Source organism: Macaca mulatta, chromosome 5, assembly GCF_049350105.2.
Source record: "Macaca mulatta isolate MMU2019108-1 chromosome 5, T2T-MMU8v2.0, whole genome shotgun sequence".
NCBI lineage: Eukaryota > Metazoa > Chordata > Mammalia > Primates > Cercopithecidae > Macaca > Macaca mulatta.
Window position 1 is genome coordinate 96,048,093 of NC_133410.1, and position 25,018 is coordinate 96,073,110.

The 25,018-nt window shown below is 38.1% G+C and overlaps 1 protein-coding gene and 1 pseudogene across 33 annotated transcripts in view; one reads left to right on the plus strand and one right to left on the minus strand.

Moving 5' to 3' along the window:
- The window catches only part of PTPN13 (protein tyrosine phosphatase non-receptor type 13), a 224,210-nt gene that overhangs the window by 126,034 nt on the left and 73,158 nt on the right, over window positions 1-25,018 (plus strand). For all 33 annotated transcript variants that reach the window (XM_078001959.1, XM_078001963.1, XM_078001960.1 and 30 more), the window contains 7 exons: window positions 10,109-10,183; window positions 10,306-10,480; window positions 12,006-12,159; window positions 12,437-12,575; window positions 13,293-13,445; window positions 19,265-19,447; window positions 22,563-22,725. In XM_078001959.1, coding sequence (XP_077858085.1) covers window positions 10,109-10,183; window positions 10,306-10,480; window positions 12,006-12,159; window positions 12,437-12,575; window positions 13,293-13,445; window positions 19,265-19,447; window positions 22,563-22,725 — 1,042 coding nt within the window. The remainder of the gene's footprint in view (window positions 1-10,108; window positions 10,184-10,305; window positions 10,481-12,005; window positions 12,160-12,436; window positions 12,576-13,292; window positions 13,446-19,264; window positions 19,448-22,562; window positions 22,726-25,018) is intronic.
- Window positions 367-2,519, minus strand: LOC144340802 (mitogen-activated protein kinase 6 pseudogene; annotated as a pseudogene).

The following is a 25,018-nucleotide window of genomic DNA, read 5'->3' on the forward strand; positions in this document are numbered from 1 at the left end:
AAAAATAGCTACTTTCATGCAATTATGTACAGTCTCACTGTATAAATTTCAAGGCAAGGTTTGTTTCCTGTAAAACAGATCATTGTTCTATGAGAGAATGTTCTTTACTTAGTGCATTTCTTTTCTCCTCCTGCGTTACGTTATTTTGCTCTAGTCTTTATTTTTGTGTGCAAATGACATGCCAGTTAAAATGAAAACTGTCTCACATGTAGAAAAAGAAAGTTTGGATTTTAAAAACCAATAACTCATAAAATCCTTACTAAATGACACCATCTGATTCAAGTAAAAAATGACTTAAACACTAGTAATAAAAGAAGACAAAACACATTTCCTGAAGAATACAAAGATAAATGTCTGCTGAGTGTTTTAGTTCAGATGTATCAGAATGCTGCTGTATGTTTTATGAGGAATTTGAGGGGAAGATTTCATAGCAGAAGGTATGTGGACTGTATTGACTTAAGTGGTGACCCAACTGGACTGTGAAACTGTGGGATGTCTATGGACTCGAGCTGCTTGTTAAAGAGGAACTCCCCACTGTTGTTCAGAAATCCTTCCTCATGTCCTTTCTCCCCAAGCCTCCCATCTTCTACTGGCTCAGTTTCTAGCATTTCAGTATCTTCTTTCCTGCTAGAGAACTTGTCCAAGTAACTAGTGTGTTTTCCTTCTCAAGTTGTTCATCCTTCCTTACCTCACACAACTGATTGATGAGATAATAGTCCTCCCCACCACTCACAAACTGGCTGTCCCAAGAAGAGTGGTACAAGGCTTCTAATTGAGCCAGATTTGCCATTCCTTTTTCCTGTTTTTCTCAGCTTACTGACTTTGATATCAAACTTTTCAATTCTAGTTGGGACACTGAGCTCTTCAAGTCATTTAATTTATCAATAACATCAGCAGGCTCATCTTGGGAACTAAGTTGAATAGTTCCTGCAATAAAGGAATCAAATTCAAATCCCTGATTCTTTTCCCTTTCTTTTGCAGCCATTTGCTGTGATGCTTCCTCTAGTGCTATCTGGGCTTTAACCAATGCATTCCTTTCACACTTTGATTTGCCTTTCTTATCAGATTTTTCTTTGCTTTGTGCTTTCCAACTGGAAAGATCTATAATAAACTTGGGTTCATAGTAATGGTTAACTTCACTCTCTCTCCAAACTAAGTTATCTAAATATGATGATGAGCTCGTTTTGTAGTTACAAGTATGGCTACACTCCAGATAACAATATTTGTTTTCATGATGATCTGAGTATTGCCAACAAGCCTCAGTAGAGTAATTGGTATCAAAAGCAGGATCCTCCAGATACTTTTCCCGATCTCCCTCCAAATATTTTCAGGGATCAACTTGTACTTCTTCTTCATCAGTGACATCGGGCAGAGCTCTTGGATCAAGCTGAACTTCATCAATATCAAAGTTGTTATGTATAGGCCAATCATGCTCTGAAAACTGACAATCATGGTACCTTTCCCAGTTATAAATGTGACTGTGAGTTTCATCCATAAGCAAAATATCATCAACTTCATCTTCAATATGAAAAGGATGGCTTGAAGTTGACTCATCCATTGGAAAAGAATATATGCTCATGTAAGGATGGGAGAGCGCTTCTTCTGCTATTAACCGATCCATGGGGCTAAATATAAAAATTTGTTCCAGGAAATCCAGTGCTTCTCGACTGATTCCTGGAAGCAGCTGAGTTAAAGGTTTGTGTGACTCAGTCATGTCATTTCTAATGTAAACTGGAATTATGCTGAGAAGCTCCTGATGATCTTCCTCATGTACAACAGGAATAGATTTTAAAATCAGCTGCATCTGTTCAAGTTCGTGTGCACCTGCAAAAAGGTTTTACCAGTCAGCATTTCAGCAAAGAATGCAGCCTGCAGCCCACATGTCAATGGCTTTAGTGTAATCATTAGGAGAAAGTAAAAGACGTGGAGATCTGTACCAATTAGTAACCAATCCTTCAGAAAGATGACCCTTTTGGGAATAATGAGGATCCATGATCCATGCAAGACCAAAGTCACCTATCTTCAGCACCAAGTCTTCAGTATTGATGAAAAGATTAGCTGGTTTGAGATCTCTGTGCAGTACATTTGCAGAGTGAATATACTTGAGCCCCTGTAGCAGCTGATACATGAACAGTCTGGCACGCTCTTCCAGTACAGGGCCCTGCTCCAGCACATTAGCCAAGTCTCCATGTACTCCTGAGCAATGTAAACACTGTTCAGTTCCATAAGAGAGCCCACATCGTCTGTTTATTGGCTTCCACTGGGACCAAGAATTTCAAACACTTTCACAGTGTTACTATGGTCAAGTCTTCTAATAATTTTGATTTCACGTAGAGCATGTTTGATACTCTAGGGATCAGTAAGGGCAGTTTTCTTGATGGCTACTCTTCTGTCACAGGTATTGTCTACAGCAGAAGAAACTAAGCCATTGCCTTCACAACCAATGGTTTTAAGTCCATATACCTAGAACCCAGATCAAAACCATGAATGTTCATGAGACTTTCAAATTTCTCTGCCATTTTGAAACCCTTACTATTGCCTTTTCCCTTCGAATTGAACTTGTGTAAACAAGGAAGAAAACTGGCATCAAAAGGAAAGATCTTTCAAAAGTGAGAAGAAAAATAATTATGCTTCCACAGCAAGATGGTTTCTTGATGTTCATTGCATATGCCAGACAGGCCTGTTGAGTTCCCCTTAGATTTAAAGCTCAAAAAGCTCTACTCATATTGAGAATTAAAAAGATTGCAGTACTCATAGCTCAAGAAAGCGGCAGCAACTCTGCAGACATTTAAAGAAAACAAGAAACTCAAACGGAATGAAATGACATACTGTACACTCAAATTACCATGCTAAATGATTTAACATTTAACAAAAATGTGAATAAATATGCACACAACAGGCTTCTATGAACATTCTCCTCACAGTGAAGATACATTCAGTGTTGGATTGGTCCTGAGCAGCATCATTCTAAGGTGCTGATAAGCACTATTTCTGTTTTGCTTCTTTTCTTCCTTTGTTGCTATATATTTATTTCAACAGGAAGCTGTGGCAGTTGTTGGTTAACAGAAGATGTCTTTTGTTCGTGATCAGGTGGCTCCAGCTCACCACAATCACAATCAAAGCTCCCATCCATCTTACGCTGATACAACGAGACTTCTCTGACTCATCGAGAGAGTGTGGGGCTTGCAGAGAGCCCCCAGTGTCGGCTCAGGTCTCCGGCTGTGCTGGCGGCAGAGGTGTCTCCGAGGCTCTCGCTTTGCCACAGTCATCGCCATGTAACCCCGACCCGCAAGAGAGGGCGAAGACAAATGTCTTCTTTTGAGAAGTGTCTCTTCATATCCTTTGCCCACTTTTGATGGGGTTGTTTGTTTTCTTCTTGTAAATTTGTTGAAGTTCTCTGTAGATTCTGGATATTAGCCTTTTGTCAGATGGGTAGATTGCAAAAATTTTCTCCCATTCAGTAGATTGCCTGTTTACTCTGATGCTAGTTTCTTTTGCTGTGCAGAAGCTCTTTAGTTTAATTAGATCCCATTTGTCAATTTTGGCTTTTGTTGCCATTGCTTTTGGTGTTTTAGTCATGAAGTCCTTACCCATCCCTATGTCCTGAATGGTATTGCCTAGGTTTTCTCCTGGGATTTTTATGGTTTTAGGTCTAACATTTAACTCTTTAATCTATCTTGAATTAATTTTTGTATAAGGTGTAAGGAAGGGATCCAGTTTCAACTTTCTACATATGGCTAGCCAGTTTTCTCAGCACCATTTATTAAATAGGGAATCCTTTCCCCATTGATTGTTTTTGTCAAGTTTGTCAAAGATCAGATGGTTGTAGATGTGTGGTATTATTTCTGAGACCTCTCTTCTGTTCCATTGGTCTATATATCTGTTTTGGTACCAGTACCATGCTGTTTTGGTTACTGTAGCCTTGTAGTATAGTTTGAAGTCAGGTAGCGTGATGCCTCCAGCTTTGTTCTTTTTGCTTAGGATTGTCTTCACTATGTGGGCTCTTTTTTGGTTCCATATGAACTTTAAAGTAGTTTTTTCCAATTCTGTGAAGAAAGTCATTGGCAGCCTGATGGGGATGGCATTGAATCTACAAATTGCCTTGGGCAGTATGGCCATTTTCACGATATTGATTCTTCCTATTCATGAGCATGGAATGTTCTTCCATTTGTTTGTGTCCTCTTTTATGTCATTGAGGAGTGGTTTGTTGTTCTGCTTGAAGAGGTCCTTCACATCCCTTGTAAAGGTATTTTATTCTCTTTGTAGCTATTGTGAATGGGAGTTCACTCATGATTTGGCTCTTTGTTTGTCTGTTATTGGTGTATAGGAATGTTTGTGATTTTTGCACATTGATTTTGTATCCTGAGACTTTGCTGAAGTTGTTTATCAGCTTCAGGAGATTTTGGGCTGAGACAGTGGGTTTTCTAAATATACAATTATATCATCTGCAAACAGGGACTATTTGACTTCCTCTTTTCCTAGTTGAATACCCTTTATTTCCTTCTCTTGCCTGATTGCCCTGGCCAGAACTTCCAACACTATGTTGAATAGGAGTGGAGAGAGAGGGCATCCCTGTCTTGTGCCAGTTTTCAAAGGGAATGCTTCCAGTTTTTGCTCATTTAGTGTGATACTGGCTGTGGGTTTGTCATAAATAGCATTTATTATTTTGAAGTAGGTTCCATCAATACCTAGTTTATAGAGAGTTTTTAGAATGAAGGGCTGATTAATTGTGTTGAAGGCCTTTTCTGCATCTATTGAGATAATTATGTTGTTTTTGTCATTGATTCTGTTTATGTGATGGATTACATTTATTGATTTGCATATGTTGAACCAGCCTTGTATCCCAGGGATGAAGCCGACTTGATCATCATGGTGGATAAGCTTTTTGATGTGCTGCTGGATTCGGTTTGCTAGTATTTTACTGAGGATTTTTGCATCGATGTTCATCAGGGATATTGGTCTAAAATTCTGTTTTTTTGTTGTGTCTCTGCCAGGCTTTGGTATCAGCATGATGTTGGCCTCATAAAATGAGTTACCTCTTTTTCTGTTGATTGGAATAGTTTCAGAAGGAATGGTACCAGCTCCTTCTTGTACCTCTGGTAGAATTTGGCTGTAAATCCATCTGGTCCTGGACTTTTTTTGGTTGGTAGGCTGTTAATTATTGCCTCGATTTCAGAGCCTGTTATTAGTCTATACAGGGATTCAAGTTCTTCCTGGCTTAGTCTTGGGAGAGTGTGTGTGTCCAGGAATTTATCCATTTCTTCTAGGTTTTCTAGTTTATTTGCATCAAAGTGTTTATAGTATTCTCTGATGGTAGTTTGTATTTCTGTGGGGTCAGTGGTGATATCCCTTTATCATATTTTATTGCATCTATTTGATTCTTCTCTCTTTTCTCTTTATTAGTCTTGCTAGCGGTGTATTTTGTTGATCTTTTCAAACAACTAGCTTCTGGATTCATTGAGTTTTTTGAAGGGTTTTTTGTGTCTCTGTCTCCTTCAGTTCTCCTCTGATCTTAGTTATTTCTTGCCTTCTGCTAGCTTTTGAATGTGTTTCCTCTTGCTTCTCTAGTTCTTTTAATTGTAATGTTAGGGTGTCGGTTTTAGATCTTTTCTGCTTTCTCTTGTGGGCATTTAGTGCTATAAATTTCCCTCTACACACTGCTTTAAATGTGTCCCAGAGATTCTGGTACATTGTGTCTTTGTTCTCATTGGTTTCAAAGAACATCTTTATTTCTGCCTTCATTTCGTTATGTACGCAGTAGTCATTCAGGAGCAGGTTGTTCAGTTTCCATGCAGTTGTGTGGTTTTGGGTGAGTTTCTTAATCCTGAGTTCTAATTTGATCACACTGTGGTCTGAGAGACAGTTTGTTGTGATTTCTGTTCTTTTACATTTGCTGAAGAGTGCTTTACTTCCAATTGTGTGGTCAATTTTAGAATAAGTGTGATGTGGTGCTGAGAAGAATGTATATTCTGTTGATTTGGGGTGGAGAGTTCTGTAGATGTCTATTAGGTCCACTTGTTGCAGAGCTGAGTTTAAGTCCTGGATATCCTTGTTAACCTTCTGTCTCGTTGATCTAATATTGACAGTGGGGTATTAAAGTCTCCCATTATTGTTGTGTGGGTGTCTAAGTCTCTTTGTAGGTCTCTAAAGACTTGCTTTATGAATCTGGGTGCTCCTGTCTTGGGTGCATATATATTTAGGATATTTAGCTCTTCTTGTTGAATTGATCCCTTTACCATTATGTAATGGCCTTCTTTGTCTCTTTTGATCTTTGTTGGTTTAAAGTCTGTTTTATCAGAGACTAGAATTGCAACCCCCACTTTTTTTTTTTTTTTTTTTTTTTTTGGTTTCCATTTGCTTGGTAGATCTTCCTCCATCCCTTTATTTTGAGCCTATGTGTATCTCTGCATGTGAGATGGGTCTCCTGAATACAGCACACCAATGAGTCTTGACTATCCAATTTGCCAGTCTGTATCTTTTAATTGGGGCATTTAGCCCATTTACATTTAAGGTTAATATTGTTATGTGTGAATTTGATCCTGTCATTATGATGTTATCTGGTCATTTTGCCCATTAATTGGGGCAATTTCTTCATAGCATCGATGGTTTTTACAATTTGGCATGTTTTTGCAGTGGCTGGTACTGGTTGTTCCTATCCATGTTTAGTGCTTCCTTCAGGAGCTCTTGTAAGGCAGGCCTGGTGGTGACAAAAATCTCTCAGCATTTGCTTGTCTGCAAAGGAATTTATTTCTCCTTAACTTATGAAGCTTAGTTTGGCTGGATATGAAATTCTGGGTTGAAAATTCTTTTCTTTAAGAATATTGAATATTGGCCACCACTCTCTTCTGGCTTGTTGGGTTTCTGCAGAGAGATCTGCTGTTAGTCTGTTGGGCTTCCCTTTGTGGGTAACCTGACCTTTCTCTCTGTCTGCCCTTAACATTTTTTCCTTCATTTCAACCTTGGTGAATGTGACAATTATGTGTCTTGGGATTGTTCTTCTCAAGGAGTATCTTTGTGGTGGTCTCTGTATTTCCTGAATTTGAATGTTGGCCTGCCTTGCTAGGTTGGGGAAGTTCTCCTGAATAGTATCCTAAAGAGTGTTTTCCAGCTTGCTTCCATTCTCCCCGTCACTTTCTGGTACACAGTCATAGGTAGATTTGATCTTTTCACATAGTCCCATATTTCCTGGAGGCTTTGTTCGTTTCTTTTTACTCTTTTTTTCTGTAAACTTGCCTTCTCGCTTTATTTCATTAATTTGATCTTCAATCAGTGATACCCTTTCTTCCACTTGATCAAATCAGCTATTGAAGCTTGTGCATGTGTCACAAAGTTCTTGTGCCATGGTTTTCAGCTCCATCAGGTCTTTTAAGGTCTTCTCTACACTGTTTATTCTAGTTAGCCATTCATCTAACCATTTTGCAAGGTTTTTAGCTTCCTTGCAATGGGTTTGAACATGCTCCTTTAGCTCAAAGTTTGTTATTACCAAGCTTCTGAAACCTACTTCTGTCAACTTGTCAAAGTCATTCTCCATCCAGCTTTGTTCTGTTGCTGGTGAGGAGCTGCGATCCTTTGGAGGAGAAGAGGCACTCTGGTTTTTAGAATTTTCAGCTTTTCTGCTCTGGTTTCTCCCCATCTTTGTGGTATTATCTACCTTTGGTCTTTGATGTTGGTGACCTACAGATGGGGTTTGTTGTAGATGTCCTTTTTTGTTGATATTGATGCTATTCCTTTCTGTTTGCTAGTTTTTCTTCTAATAGTCAGATCCCTCAGCTGCAGGTCTTTTGGAGTTTGCTGGAGGTCCACTCCAGACCCTGTTTGCCTGGGTATCACCAGTGGATGCTGCAGAACAGCAAATATTGCTGCCTGATCCTTCCTCTGGAAGCTTTGTCCCAGAGGGGCACCCAACTGTATGAGGTGTCTGTCAGCCCCTACTGGGAGGTGTCTCCCAGTTAGGCTATGGGGGGGGTCAAGGACCCATTCTCAGAGTTCAGATGCCATGCTGGGAGAACCACTGCTCTCTTCAGAGCTGTCAGACAGGAATGTTTAAGTCTGCAGAATTTTCTGCTGCCTTTTGTTCAGCTATGCCCTGCCCACAGAGGTGGAGTCTATAGAGGCAGCAGGCCTTGCTGAGCTGCAGTGGGCTCTACCCAGTTCGAGCTTCCCAGCCGCTTTGTTTACCTACTCAAGCCTCAGCAATGGCGGACATCCCTTCCGCCACCAGGCTGCAGCCTTGCAAGTTGATCTCAGACTGCTGTGCCAGCAGTGAGCAAGGCTCCATGGTTGTGGGACCTGTCGAGCCAGGAACAGGAGAAAATCTCCTGGTCTGCTGGTTGCTAAGACTGTGGGCAAAGTGCAGTATTTGGGTGGGAGTGTTCTGTTGTTCCAGGTGCAGTTTGTCTCAGCTTCCCTTGGTTAGGAAAAGGAAATCCCCCTACCACTTGGGCTTCCTGGGTGAGGCAACACCCCACTCCCCACCGGCTTCAGCTTGCCCCCCAAGGGCTGCACCCACTGTCCAACCAATCCCTATGAGATGTACCAGGTGCCTCAGTTGGAAATGCAGAAATCACCCATCTTCTGTGTCGATCACGCTGGAAGCTGCAGACTGGAGCTCTTCCTATTTGGCCGTCTTCCACTTTCATTCTTTCTACTCTATTTCTATTCTTGCTTAAAATGTGTCCTATTGGTTCATTGAATATTAATAAGCCCCTTATGTTAAACGTTTACTTTTACATAAATGTTATCTGTCACGTGTTACACAGTCAATTAAATTGAATAGAATTCCTACAGCAAACAATCAATGCGCTGTACAACCAAATGCAAAGAAGAAACCAACAAAAATGAAACTCTGGTAACATCCATTAGTTCAAGCACACACCTACACATACATGCAAACCACCTGCCTCTGGCCTTAAGATTAGCCCTGGTTTCATTCTACCTTTTGCCCATTAAGATATAATCTTTAAGTCTTTTCTCAAACCTTCTCCCACCCAGAGTCTAACTTGTTTTAAACTGTCTCCTAAACTAGTTCTCCCCTTTGGCCAAAACCCCAGAATATACAAGAGGAGAAAAGGGAAATCATAGATTGAGAAGCAGTAAGTACAGAGTTTGCACTCCACTTTCCCCATCTCATGAGTCCTTTATTTCCTGAGATATTTTCTTGCTGGTGACATTAACAGGGGTCAGAGACTATGTGACTGATACTATCCCTAGTTGCCACTATTTAAAACAAAAAGTACAGTGTCATAGGTTTCCAAGATAGTGATTACAGGTAAATATATATAGACACAAAGTAGACGTCTTTTAACTATGACCAGTTTTTTTTTTGTTTTTGTCTGTTTGCTTTTAATTTTTTTAGAGGCAGGGTCTTACTTTGTTGGCGAGGCTGGAGTGTGGTGGTATGATTATACCTCACAGCAGCCTGGAACTCCTGGGCTCAAGTTATCCTCTGGCCTCAGCCTCCTAAGTAGCTGAACTACAGGCATGCACGACAGTGCCCAGCTACTTTTTTATTTTTTGTAGAAACAGGTTCTAACTGTGTTGCCCAGGTTGGTCTCAAACTCCTGGCCTCAAGTGATCCTCCTGCCTCAGCCTCCCAAAGCACTGGGATTAGTTGTGAGCCACCACACCTACCCTACGATCTATTTTAGGCTGAATGTCACTTTCTAAGACAATGAGATTCTGTTCAATCACTTCATGCATTAGCAATATTAAACCAAATCCTTATATGAGCTTAATAACTCTTTATTACTTCTTGAATACTATTTTTTTTTTTTTGAGTCTGAGTCTATCTGGATGCCAAATAGTGAAAACGCTGTAAAACAGTATAAAGGTCAGGCATTATTTTTGACATCGGCATCAATAGTAGAAAACAAAGATGGGGAAAAACTTGTTTAAAGTTAATGTAAGGCATACTCCATTTATTTCTGTTCTTGGTAAATTCCGGTATACCGTCTTCTTGAAAGCTTCAACTTTTTTTTAGATCACCTAGTTCTAATGTGGTGATTTTATAGTTTCATAAGTAATTTATTATTGTTACATTATTTTTCCTTTCAAGGAAAAAACTAGAATAAATAGTAAAAACTATTGATTCTGCTTATGTGATTTGCAGAATTTCTTTGGCCCTGAGTTTGTGAAAATGACAATTGAACCATTTATATCTTTGGATTTGCCACGGTCTATTCTTGTAAGTAATAAAACCAATTTGTGTCACACTTAGAAAATAATTTCAGTAATTTAATGCTAAAAAACAGTTAAAATTTTAATAATGCTTATTTTCATGAATGCCATTTATTTTTTCAATTGTAGACTAAGAAAGGGAAGAATGAGGATAACCGAAGGAAAGTAAACATAATGCTTCTGAACGGGCAGAGACTGGAACTGACCTGTGATACCAAAACTATATGTAAAGATGTGTTTGATATGGTTGTGGCGCATATTGGCTTAGTAGAGCATCATTTGTTTGCTTTAGCTACCCTCAAAGGTACCAAGACATTTTGTATTCAGAGTACAGTATAGAAACTTAGCAACAAGCTGACTTCCTATGTTTGTTACCATGCCTGACCTCATTTTGACAATTAGTAACTAAATGAACTAGTCAGTAGAAGTGAGTTATGAACTCCCTTTCTTCTCTCAGATACTTTCATTGTTTTAATAGCTGTGTTTGTTAGGCACCTTCTGTATCTGACTGGGAAGTTTTTTTAAATTTTTTGCTATGGTTATATAAAAATAGATTTTAATTACATTTCAGGGACCATTTTCTATGTTAATGGCCTACATGTATACTCTAGAAATTAGTATCCTAATATGAGTCTGATTATATAGCAAGACCCTATTTCTGAATTTCCACATCAATTTATTTAGCCTACTATCCTAAAATCATAGTGACTTTTAAAAATGTCAATTATAATTAGTTATTTCACATATCTTTTAAATATTGTATCCACTTAACTCCATGATGTTCACAACCACGGTGGTCTAAGACACAGCTTCAGTAGAAGCCTCTCCTACTTACCAGTTAGAGTTGCCAGAGGAGTAAGAAAGTTTTTGGAATTTGTCTCCTTTTTAAATAAATCATATTTGTAAGTTACTCTTTAATATTTCAGATTCCTCTTTACCTCAGAATTTAACTTGGAAAGCTTAGACAGCAAAGTACCATAAATGACAACTGACAGGTTAAAGGATCCTAAAACTCTATAAGCTCATAATATCTTCTGTATCCTAAAAGAAATATTTCCCTCAATATAGATTATTGAATTATTGTGCCTTAAAAATGAATAATTTATGCTGTAGACTCATCCAATAAATAGTCAATTAGTACCTACTGATGTTCTATCACTACTAATTTTACTTTTAGACTAATCAGTCAGTATTGTCTACATGAAGTTGATTCAGTTCATCCAAATTTCTGTTTATACTATACCTACTTTCTTACAGATTCTGCTCAAATCAAATTGTATTGAGTAATTCTTTTATTTGGAGAGAGTAAATAATAGTTAACTAATGACATTAAAAAATAAAATGATGAATGTCATTCCTCCCAGGTTTCAGCTGGTAGCTCAATAATAATAAGTACTAGCTAATATTTATTAAATGTTTACCATATACTGTGTGCTTTAACAAGTGTTTTTATTCATTATGTCATTTGATCCTTATAACAATGCTGTAAAGCGAGGATTACCACTATCCTGATTTTAAAGACAAGAGAACTGATGTCTAGAGAGGTAAAATAATATATCCAGTGTCATATAGATAGTAAATGTTGTGGCCAGGTGTTGAATCTAGGACTGTATGTCTTTAGAGCCGCCATTCTTAAAAGAGTGGGCCATATTGGCTCCCATCTAAATGGAGTGTCTCAGAGCTCCCTGCCTGCCACATTTTTAACAGTCTTGTATTTATATTCTCATATGATACTCTTTTATGCAAGTCTGACCAAAAAGTGAAGAAATCAGAAGAAAACACTAAAGTAGTTTTTATTTTATCTGAATATTTTTCTCATTCTGTTTTAGATAATGAATATTTCTTTGTTGATCCTGACTTAAAATTAACCAAAGTGGCCCCAGAGGGATGGAAAGAAGAACCAAAGAAAAAGACCAAAGCCACTGTTAATTTTACTTTGTTTTTCAGAATTAAATTTTTTGTGGATGATGTTAGTCTAATACAGTGAGTACATAAGGGTTTCTCTTTTGCTCCTTTCGGACACTGGTCTTTTGACCCTTTGCTTACTGATACTGAATTACTTGATTCCAATCAATGATAATGTCTGCTTTATCATAAAAGTAATATTTCCTTCAACACAGTTTCTTTAATCCTTATGCCTTAAAAGCTTAATAATAAGCTTAATAATAAACTCATGGAAACTAACCTTACATGCCTATAATAAAAATCACCATAGTATTCAAAATCAAAGACCAAGATGTCTGTGTATTTGTTTTTTTAGACATACTCTGACATGTCATCAGTATTACCTTCAGCTTCGAAAAGATATTTTGGAGGAAAGGATGCACTGTGATGATGAGACTTCCTTATTGCTGGCATCCTTGGCTCTCCAGGCTGAGTATGGAGATTATCAACCAGAGGTAAGATTTATGTTTTTTTCCAGGCCCATTTTTGTTTGGTGTTCTTACCTTTAACATAGTTAATGACTAAACATAATTCACGTGTTTGATGTTTAGATCTGAAGATTTAGAGGCTTCTTTGGTACCTCAAAATGACCACGCACTCCATGTATATCAATTATATAAAATCATGAAGTGTGGGATTTTTTTTTCCTGTTTAAAGTTATCCTGTTTTGGAGTTTAGGAATATCTACCACTTACTCCTTCTCCCAAGTTCTAACCTACAGAGACTAGACACAGGAGTTATTAGTTAAATATAAATTAAAAGGATCTTCTGCCTTCCACATAATGGGCTGGCAGCCTGGCAGAGCTTACTGTATGGAGAACTCACAGTATACTTAAAGTCTGATGTTTCTAAATAAAAGTGATCTAAGAGGAGGCAAGGGGCTAGAAGCTGTGCCACTGGAGCAGCATCCTTCACAACGTTCATCCTAAACTATAGTGATATGAGGCCCTTGAATGTCACACTCATCAAGCTTGCTAATCAGTTCAGTCATTTTATCTCAGTGAATAAAAAAAGAAAGACTGACGCATTTCTTCTAAAACTCATTCCTCAGAGAGAGATGTAGAAATAGAAGTACTTCATCTCTTAGCCAAAGCAAGAACTTCTTTAAGATAGAAGAGGATTTATTCCAATAAAGGGCAAGCAATTGCTTATGAAAACATTCTTTTTTCTAGGTTCATGGTGTGTCTTACTTTAGAATGGAGCACTATTTGCCCGCCAGAGTGATGGAGAAACTAGATTTATCCTATATCAAAGAAGAGTTACCCAAATTGCATAATACCTATGTGGGAGCTTCTGAAAAAGAGACAGAGTTAGAATTTTTAAAGGTAAGCATGCAAGATTACAAATGATAAGCTTTATATCTTTTTCAAGTAGGCAAGAAGTGTTAGAGGACACATATCTAAGAGTTCAAGTGCCAAAAACTGATACTGTGCATAATCTCATCTCATTTATTGCTGACTAAAATTATGATATTTTAATTCCCATTTTGTAAAAAAGGGAAATGAGGCTCAAAGAGGAAATGTAATGTTCCCAGAGACATGGGGCAAATATGATTTGAACCCATCTCTATCTGGCTGTTAATCCTATGCTTTTATCTTATTCCATACTCAAAATCAAAATACATTATACAGAAGAAGCAAATGAATTTGGTGAATGGCTTGATAAGAGAGGCAAGTTCCTACTGATTCTAGAATTATTTGTTTTGCTTTTTCTCAAAAGGCTTAAAATTCAGTTACATCCTTTAAAAATGGTCTTCCCACTAAATGCCAATTAATGTAGATGGGGGTAGAGAGTCAGAAAAAAAATGACTTATTAGGTTACAGTTCTATTAGACCTATAACCAGCTTCTATATGACCTCAGATAAATAGTGCATTTATGATCAAGAAAAATAGTACCATGTAAACTTCCAATGCAAATAGCAAATATAAGATAGTGTTCTATTGAAAAGACAAATTTTCAGAACATTCTTCTGTTTTAGCTTCCTAGGATGTAACAGTATGCCTTCCATTCGCTGCTACATATAGAAAGAAACCAAGTTTCCCAGCCCTGTGAAAATTTATGACAGGATTTTATTCACAGACTTACATTACCTTTCATCTAGTGTTCATGGAAAGAAAGAAAGGCAAGATGGTTTGTTCTGTTTGAGTCTAAATTTAAAGATATTAAATTATGGACCTACACTTTTCTTAGTTATTACATTTTTATACTTGTAGAAAGTAAGAAGTTACATTATAATTTTATTAATAAAGGTAGAAGGCAGATTGGCGCAGTGAAAAGAATTTGCATGAGGATTTGCAGGCAGACAGTCTTGCATTTGAATTCTTATTTCAACTAGCTGAGTGACCTTGGACAATGTATTTAACTTCTCTAAGTTTCAGTTTTCTCCCTGTAATTAGCATGCCTAATGAATATTAGGTTGCCCTATTCCTTCTAATAATATATTCTGTTACTTCATTTCCCTTTAACTTCAGCATCTTTCTTCTAACTTAAGAAGTTTTATCTTGTTAACACAACCTTCTAAGGCTTCACTTTTGCTATATATTATGTTGCTTTTGAAATATCTTTTGTAAATCTGCTTTATTGAAGTATAATTTATATACAATAAAATTTACCATTTTTATGTGTTCGGTGAGTTTTTAAAATATATATGCCATTGAGCTTGGGCATAGTTATGCATGTCTATAATCCCAGCTGGTTGAGAGGCTGATGTAGGATCACTTGAGCCTGGGAGTTTGAGGCTGCAGTATGCTTTGATCTTGTCACTGGGTTCCAGTCTAAGCAACAGAATGAGACCCCATCTCAAAATAAAATAAAACAGTAAAGTAAAATAAAATATAAAAATATATATACAGTTCAGCACCACAATCTTGAGAACAAGGGTTAGCAAACTGTGGCCTGCCTGTTCTATAAATAGTTTTATTGGAACTAGTCCATACTCATTTTTTAATATATCATCTGTATCTGCATTCATACTACAACCACAAAGTCCAGTCATTACAATAAAGATCATATGATCCACAAAGCCTGAAATATTTACTATCTGACCCTTTACAGAAAAAGCTTACCAACTCCTGATACAGCATATTTCGAATACATAAAGTTCTCTCATGTCTCTTTATAGTCAGTCCCCTCCCCCTACCTCTAACCCTTAGCAACTACTGATCTACTATTACCGTAGTATTTTTTTTTTTCTAGAATGTCATGTAAAAAATAATATACAGTCTTTCATGTCTGGCTTCTTTCACTTAGAATAATACTTCTTTTTGTTTCTGTTTTTGAGACGGAGTCTCACTCTGTCTCCAGGCAGGAGTGCAGTGGCATGATCTCGGCTCACTGCAACCTCCGTCTCCCGGGTTCAAACATTCTCCTGCCTCAGCCTCTTGAGTAGCTGGGACTACAGGCACGTGCCACCACGCCCGGCTAATTTTTTTTGTTTTTAGTAGAAACATGGTTTCACCATGTTGGCCAGGATGGTCTCAATCTCTTGACCTTGTGATCTGCCTGCCTCGGCCTCCCAAAGTGCTGGGATTACAGGCGTGAGCCACTGTGCCTGGCCTAGAATAATACTTTTAAGATTCATCCATGGTGTGGTATATATCAGTAGTTTCTTTTCTTTTTTTTCTGAGTAGTTTTTATTTGTGCAAATGTATAATTTGTTTATTCTTTTCATTAGTTGATAGATATAAAGCTGTTATAAACATTCCAGTTCACATTTTTCTGTGAACACAATTTTTATTTCTCCTGAGTAAATATCTACCAATAGGATTGCTGGGACCTATGGTAAGTACGTGTTTAACTTTGTAAGAAACTTCCAAACTGTTTTCCAAAATCGTTGTACAGTTTTACAGTCCTACCAATAGTGTGTGAATTTCAGTTGCTCCACATCCTTGACAACACTTGGTAGTTTCAGTCTTTTTCACTTTAACATTTGAAATAGGTGAGTAGTGGTATATTATTATGGTTTTAATTTGTACTTGCCTCATTACTATTTACATTGACCCATCTTTTCATGTGTTTATTTGCTATTTATATACCATCTTTATTGATGTGTCGAATGAAACCTTTTACCCCCTTTTGTAACTGGTTATATGTTTCCTTACTGTTGAGAAGTACATGTTCTTTAAATATTCTGCATACAAGTCTTTTATCAGATATATGTTTTACATATATTTACTCCTAGTCTGTGGCTTGCCTTACATTTTCTTAACATTGACTCTTCTTTTTTATTTTTAAGAGTCTCACTCGGTTGCCCAGGCTGGAATGCAGTGGTGCAATCTTGGCTCACTGCAGCCACTACCTCCCAGGTTCAAGTGATACTTCTGCCTCAGCCTCCTGAGTAGCTTGGATTACAGGCGTGCACCACCACCCCTGGCTAATTTTTGTATTTTTCATAGGGATAGGATTTTGTCATGATGGCCAGGCTGGTCTCAAACTCCTAGCCTCAAGTAATCTGCCTGCCTTGGCCTCCCAAAGTGCTGGGATTACAGGCGTGAGCCACTGCGCCGGCCAACATTAACTCTTGATGAGCAAGTTTTCAATGTTAATGAAGTTTCCAGTTTTTTTATTTTCTAGTTTATGGTTTTTATGTTCCATCTAAGAAATTTTTGCCCAACCCAGGGTCACAAATACTTTCTAAGTTTTATGCTTTTAGTGCCTGTATTTAGGTCTGTAATCCATTTTTGGTTACATTTCGTATGTAGGGTGAAGTAAGGGTTGAAATTCACTTTTTTGGCATGTGGATATACAGTTGTTCCAGTAACCTTTGTTGAAAAGATTATCCTTTCCACATTAAACTACATTGATACAGTGTGTTAGTCCTTTTTCACACTGCTGATAAAGACATATACCCAAGACTGGGCAATTTAAAAAGAAACAGGTTTAATGGACTTACAGTTCCACATGGCTGGGGAGGCCTCACAATCGTGGTGGAAGGTCTCACATGGTGGCAGACAAGTGAAGATAGCTTGTACAGGGAAACTCCCTCTCTTAAAACCATCAGATCTTGTGAGACTTACTCACTATTATGAGAACAGCATGGGAAAGACCTGTCCCCATGATCCACTTACCTCCCACTGGGTCCCTCCCACAACATGTGGAAATTCAAGATGAGATTTGTGTGGGGACACAGCCAAACCATGTTCCGCTTCTGGCCCCTCCCAAATCTCATGTCCTCACATTTCAAAACCAATCATGCCTTGCCAACAGTTCTCCAAAGTCTTAATTCATTTCAGCATTAGCTCAAAAGTCCATAGTCCAAAGTCTCATCTGAGATAAGGCAAGTCCCTTTTGCCTATGAGCCTATAAAATCAAAAGCAAGTTAGTTACTTCCTAGGTACAATGGAGGTACAGGCATTGGGTAAATACAGCCATTCCAAATGGGAGATATTGGCCAAAACAAAAGGGCTACAGGTCCCATGCAAGTCCAAAATCCAGCAAGGCAGTCAAACCTTAAAGCTGCAAAATGATCTCCTTAGACTGCATGTCTAACATCTGGGTCACGCTGATGCAAGAGGTGGGCTCCCAAGGTCTTGGGCAGCTTTGCCCCTGTGGCTTTGCAGGGTATAGCCCCCCTCCTGGCTGCTTTCATGGGCTGGTGTTGAGTATCTGTGGCTTTTCCAGATGCATGGTGCAAACTGTCATTGGATCTACCATTCTGGAGTCTGGAGGACAGTGGCCTTCTTCTCACAGCTCCACTAGGTGGTGTTCCAATTGGGACTCTCTGTGCAGGCTCCAGCCCCACATTTCCCTTCCCTACTGCCCTAGCAGAGGTTCACCATGAGGGCCCCGCCCCTGCAGCAAATGTCTCCCTGGGATCCAGGAGTTTCCATACATCCTCTGAAATCTAGGCGAAGGTTCCCAAACCTCAGTTCTTGACTTCTCTGCACCCACAGGCTCAACACCATGTGGAAGCTGCCAAGGCTTGGGGCTTCCGGCCTCTGAAACAACAGGCCACGCTGTACCTTGGCCCCTTTTAGTCACAGCTGGAGTGACTAGGATGCAGGGCACCAAGTCCCTAGATTCTACGCAGCAGAGGGACCCTGGGCCTGGCCCACAAAACCATTTTTTTCTCCTAAACCTCCAGGCCTGCGATGGGAGGGGCTGCCACAAAGGTCTCTGACATGCCCTGGAGACCTTTTGCCCATTGTCTTGGTAATTAACATTTGGCTTCTTGCTACTTATGCAAATTTCTGCAGCCAGCTTGAATTTCTCCTCAGAAAATGGAATTTTCTTTCTATCACATTGTCAGGCTGCAAATTTTCCAAACTTTTATGCCCTGTTTCCCTTTTAAAACTGAATGCCTTTAACAGCACCCAAGTCACATATTGAATGCTTTGCTGCTTAGAAATTTGTTCTGCCAGATACTCTAAATCATCTCTCTCAAGTTCAAAGTTCCACAAATCTCTAGGGAAAGGGCAAAATGCTGCCAATCTCTTTGCTGAAAAAAATAAAATAAAATAACAAGAGTCACCTCTGCTCCAGTTCCCAATGGGTTCCCAACAAGTTCCTCATCTCCATCTGAGACCACCTCAGCCTGGACCTTATTGTTCATATCACCATCAGCATTTTTGTCAAAGCCATTCAACTAGTCTTTAGAAAGTTCCAAACTTTCCCACATTTTCCTGTCTTCTTCTGAGCCCTCCAAACTGTTCCAGCCTCTACCTGTGACCCAGTTCCAAAGTCACTTCCACATCTTCAGGTATCTTTTCAGCCATGCCCCACTCTACTGGTACCCATCTGCTGTATTAATTCATTTTCACGCTGCTGATAAAGACATACCTGAGAGAATGCAATTTACAAAAGAAAGAGATTTAATGGACTTACAGTTCCATGTGACTGAGGAGGCCTCACACTCATGGCAGAAGGTGAAAGGCATGTCTCCCATGGAGGCAGACAAGAGAAGAGAGCTTGTACAGGGAAACTCCCCTTTTTAAAATCATCAGATCTCATAAGACTTATTCATTATCATGAGAACAACACAGGAAAGACCTGCCCCCATGATTCAATTACCTCCCAATGGGTCCCTCCTATAACACATGGGAATTCAAGATGAGATTTGGGTGGGGACACAGCTAAACCATATCATACAGCTTTATGTCACCATTTACCAAAGTGTGTTGCTATGGTATGGTATTATTCCAACAGGTCTGCCAAAGACTGACAGAATATGGAGTTCATTTTCACCGAGTGCACCCTGAGAAAAAGTCACAAACAGGAATATTGCTTGGAGTCTGTTCTAAAGGTGTCCTTGTGTTTGAAGTTCACAATGGAGTGCGCACATTGGTCCTTCGCTTTCCATGGAGGGAAACCAAGAAAATATCTTTTTCTGTATGTCCATTTAACCTCTTTTCATTATATTTTCAAATGTTATTACCAACTTCCAGTATAACATATTAACAGACTTTCCTTAGACTCTGCCATTCAATGGGGATAATACATCTTAATACTATTTAACTCTTCCTTTGTAGTTGTAGAAAGTATTATTGAGATTTTATTTATGTCTGTTTTATCAACAGGTGATTTTTAAGATTATTACACATTCCTGACTGGTTATATACTCAATTAACTTTAGTTAAATTACAACCAGGTTGAATTCTCTGAATAAGTCAGAACTTATTTTAGGGTTGTAACGTCTCACATGGAGAAATCCTCCTAATATTTTTAAAATAGATAATTATCTTAACCCTAGTGAACCTTGTCTGGCCCAATAGTAAACCCCCTCGTAGCAACTGTTATTTGAATCTCAGAGGTACAGAGACTTACTGGATTTTATGAATTAGTCCCAGGACTTTCTGCAGTTTTAGATTTTTGGTGTACAGCTCTCTATAGAGATAAAGTTAGAAAATGATTTTTAGAAAATAATATGCTTATGGAAGATAGTTAGCGATAAAGGCATATTTTGATTTTGGACCTAGTTGGAATACCTGAACATTAAAGTTCCATTGGCCAACTTCAGAGATGAATAAAAAATATTAATATGTTCAGATGTTTGTTTTCCTAGTGGTATTCAGGAACTACTGATACCTTTAGTTCATATTTAGGCTAAAGTATAGTCTTAGCAAAACAGTGTTTATGTAATTACCAAGGTCCTGATGAATCTGGATAATCTTCAACCCTGAGACCATTTCTAGACCTAATGGTTAATTGATTGAAACCAAGAGATATCACAAGATTGCCAAATAATATGTTCTCCGGACCACCCACATCTTCTCAAGATTGTCAGGACCAGGAAATTACCTGGGTTTAATTTACCTTCCCCCAGTGGAAATGCTGGCAGAGCCCACGTCTGAAGGAAACCTTAGATTAATTAAGTAGAAATCCAGTTTGGACCATTTTGAAAAGGCGACAAGTCAAATAATCACACAGCATTCAGCTCTATGTAATTTGCCAAGCTACCACACTGACGCCCATATATAGAACTAGCCGTGATTCGTTCATTTTTAAAGATCTGCGGGAATAGAGAATAGTTCACATTCCCACTCAAATTATTCCTATATTTAATAGCATTCATTTATCCTGAAGTTCTTTCTCTAACACAGAACTCTATTTTTTTAACCCTCCTTTTTATTTCTGCTAACCTCTGGGGAAGTGGAAAAGTTACCATTTGTCTTCTCATATCTCACAACTGAGTTCTCTCAAGCACATTTCTTATCCAGTCCATCCATTAACACTTGGAGAGAATCAAATATTCTTCGTATGTGTTTCAAAACTATACATCTTTCTTAGATATTAAATCATCTATACTATCACTTTTCATAATTAATATGAACCTCTAACCTATCTCTGCATTTTTGTGTGTGTGATCTTTGCTGCCTTTGGGTGTTTTATTATAGGTACTGGTTCTGTAGTTCTTTTGACTGATCAATTAAGAAGATTCTTTCATGTTAATGCTTGAATCAGTGAGAGAGTTTTACAACTATAGAGTTCAGTGTCTTTGCAAATTCCTTGACAGTGGTTAAGTAGTATGTTTGTTAGGAAAGAAAAAATGTTCTCCAAGTATTTGAAGATTTACTTGGTATACTACTGATAATCAAGATACTAGTTTGTTGCTACTGTATCTTTAGCTCCTCTCTAATACTTACTGATTTCTGTTTCTAACAAAGAAAACAGATTTAATCCTGGAGCTTTAATTGGCAACAATATCTAGCTAGAATTTAGCAACGTTGTTTTATTTCTAAAGTTTCTTTGAATTTATACAAGTAAGAAAAGTCCATTGAAAAATTTATAAATAACCAAGGCTAGAAATTGTAAAGATGACATGATTGAAGTCTGGGTAATACTCTTATTATTACAACTCTTATAAGCCTACTAAATTTGGTTTTTCCATGCCTATTTCCACATTTGAAGTAAAGACAAAGGACATGAAGTAGAATAATCTGCACAGTGGCCAAGAGCTAGAGTACAGTCTAACTGAACTTAAGTGATTCTCCAGTGATACTAGTCTTAGATCCCCGACATGTTGAACACAGGTCTCTTAAGGCATGGGTCACCAGCAAGCCTCACCATATAGGTCACAAATTTGAGTATGCTCTCTTCCACAAGAGATGTTCATTTCTCAAGAAATTTCAGAGAGATGAAACTGATTTGGTGATTCTCCTACTTTCCCTATATTTGGCACAAATCACTATCTCTAAATATGAATGTGTTTTATCTCTCAACCCAGCAGTTATGTTACCAGTACCTCTCCATCTCACATTTTCTTTAATTTTCCACAACTTCTATTCAGCCTTTGTGCCACCCAGACTCTACTTGACTGAATCACAGCTCTTATTGTTATATATTAATAAAAAAATCTTGTTAAACTTTCATTTTCTTTACCCAATAGAGTAGAACACGTATTTATTATTTCCTTTCCAAACAGTTTTGGTGTTTGTAAACATTACCATAAATTCAAAATATCAATAATCTTATCAAAGGAATCAGTTTCCTTTGTTGATGACTGATATATACAATCTAGATTTAGGCTACAATTTCTGAAAGTGGCAAACAAAATTAATTTATTTCTTGCATTTGTTTATAATAATACAGTCATGTGCCATGTAATGACTTTTCGGTCAACAACTGACCATGAGCAATGGTGGTCCCATAAGATTATAATGTTGTACCTTTACCACACCTTTTCTGTGTTTAGATATATACTACACAAGCAGTTGCCACAGTATTTAGTAGGCTATACAGGTTTGAAGCCTAGGAGCAATAGTCTAGGTGTGTAGTAGTAAGCTATCCCATCTAAGTTTGTATAAGTGCACTTCAGGATGTTTGCACAATGACAAAATCACCTAATGATGTATTTCTTGGAACATATCTTTATTGTTAAGTGATACATGACTATATAGGATTATATTTATATTAGATGTAAGTCAACACCCAGTGCCTAATAACAGGAAATATAAATAATATCTCTACTTATTATAATTATGAATACCCCTGGTTAATATTGTAGAAAAAGAAAATCACATTGCAAAATACATCAGATGGAATAAAACATGCCTTCCAGACAGACAACGGTAAGGTATGCCAGTACCTGCTGCACCTCTGCTCTTCCCAGCATAAGTTCCAGCTACAGATGAGAGCAAGACAGAGCAACCAAGATGCCCAAGATATTGGTAAGGAGAAACAGACTATTTCAGATGACTCCTGGGAATATGCAGAATTTTTGCCATCAAGTTTTAAAAGAACTGCCATGTTTAGGATGAAAACTTACAGTGTATATACATGTTAAATGGCTAAATCAAGTCTATAAAGGTGTCACAGATGAAACCACTATTTCAACTTCATGTTCACCCTGAGAGAAGACTCCTAGGGAGTACCTGTTGAAATGTCCATTTTGTGCTTAGCAATGAAAGGCTAGTTGATGTAAACATTATAAAAGTTTGGGCCATGTTCTCTACCCTCAGTAAACTTATCCAATATTTTGAAAGGTAAGACCAACATGCTTGAAACAGCAATACACAGTAGAAGTTCAGGATTTCAGCCAGGCACGGTGGCTTACGCCTGTAATCCCAGCACTTTGGGAGGGCGAGGCGGGTGGATCACGAGGTCAGGAGTTTGAGACCAGTCTGGCAAACGTGGTGAAACCCCGTCTCTACTAAAAATACAAAAAATTAGCCAGGTGTGGTAGTGTGCACCTGTAATCCCACCTACTTGGGAGGCTGAGGCAGAAGAATCATTTGAACCTGGGAGGCAGAGGTTACAGTGAGCTGAGATGGCATCACTGCACTCCAATCCAGGTGACAGTGCCAGACTCCGTCTCAAAAAAATAAATAAATAAAAGTTCAGGATTTCAATAACAGATTATATTGTACAGACTTTATGACCTATACTGTTAGAAGAGGGAAATCAGAGACTAGAGTACTGGACAGGTGGCACTTGAATTGGATATGAAGGATAAAAATAATGCAAGTAGTTTTAAAATAAATGGAAGGGCTTTAGAGATGAGGAAAAGAATATAGGAAACAAGGCAGACGATGGGGGAAGTATGCACCCAGAACAGGACAGTGAAGAGACACACTGTATAGTTTTCTGGGTGGCAGATTTACCACCTATTTGTTTTACTTGGGTGCGTCCCTGTTCTGAGATTGAGATGGATAATCATAGTGCCTAATATAAATGGTCAGGAGAATGGTTTTACTTTCTTTTGAAAAGGAGTCAGCAGAAGAAACTAATCTGACTCTGAAAAAATATCTCAATCAGAACTGAAATGTTTATATTTCAGAGAGATAAAACTGATTTGGTGATTTCTGCAATTAGAGATTAAAATTATACAAAATTTAATTCTGCATAGTAAATTATTACAGGTATAAGTGAAACAGTCAGAAGTATGTGATTTAAAAATTTAATGGAATAGCACTGATGACCTTGTGCAGCAGGATCCTATGAATTCTTTACCCAAACTGTTTCATATTCAGAAAATATTTTCCCCATAAAAGCAGACTGAGGTGATGGCAACCTATGACTAGATGTTTCTCAACCTTTCAGAATCATGATGGGGGTAGAGGTTGTATGCTGATTTAAAATGAAGATTCCGGGAACTTACATAAAACTCAGAGAGCTACAGTCTTTGGGAATTTGGACCCTAGAATATGTACTTCAACAGGCTTTCCTCAGTAATTATTATTTTATTTTATTTTTTTTTTAAGACAGAGTTTTTCTCTTGTCGAAATCTTGTTTTGGTGCAGTCTCGGCTCACTGCAACCTTTGCCTTCTGGTTCAAGCGATTTTCCTGCCTCACCCTCCAGAGTAGCTGGGATTACAGGCACCTGCCACCATGCCCAGCTAATTTTTGTATTTTTAGGAGAGATAGGATTTCACCATGTTGGCCAGGATGGTCTCAAACTCCTGACCATGATCTGCCCGCCTTGGCCTCCCAACTCAGTAATGATTTTTACACATGCTAAAATACAATAACCACTGCTATAAAGTAATCTCATTATTCTCTTTCTACTTTGCTCTGCTAGAAAGTTTATATGCTCTTATATATTTTCAAAGTATAGTGAAATATCAGACCTATTAGAGCCATCACCGTTCTTACTTTGACTAATATTCTATTCAGTACAATCCATAACAACTGAAGGTTACTTCGTTACGGTTGTAGTATAATGAACAGAATCAGAAGACAGAAGTTTGAAGTTAGTCTCTCATCCTCAACATTTCTTATACTGAAGAACAATATAGTATAGCAGTTAAGAGCATGAGCTCAGGAGCCAAATTGCCAGTGGTAAACTAGGCTGTGTTACTTACAAGCCCTAAAACCTTGGGCAAGCTACTTAAACTTTTTGCCTTAGTTACTTCATCTATAAAATGATTACCGTAAGATAATACCTATATCAGAAAGTTGTGAAACGAAAATGAATTCATACATGTAGAGCCCTTTAAAACTACCTGGCAAAAAATATTCAG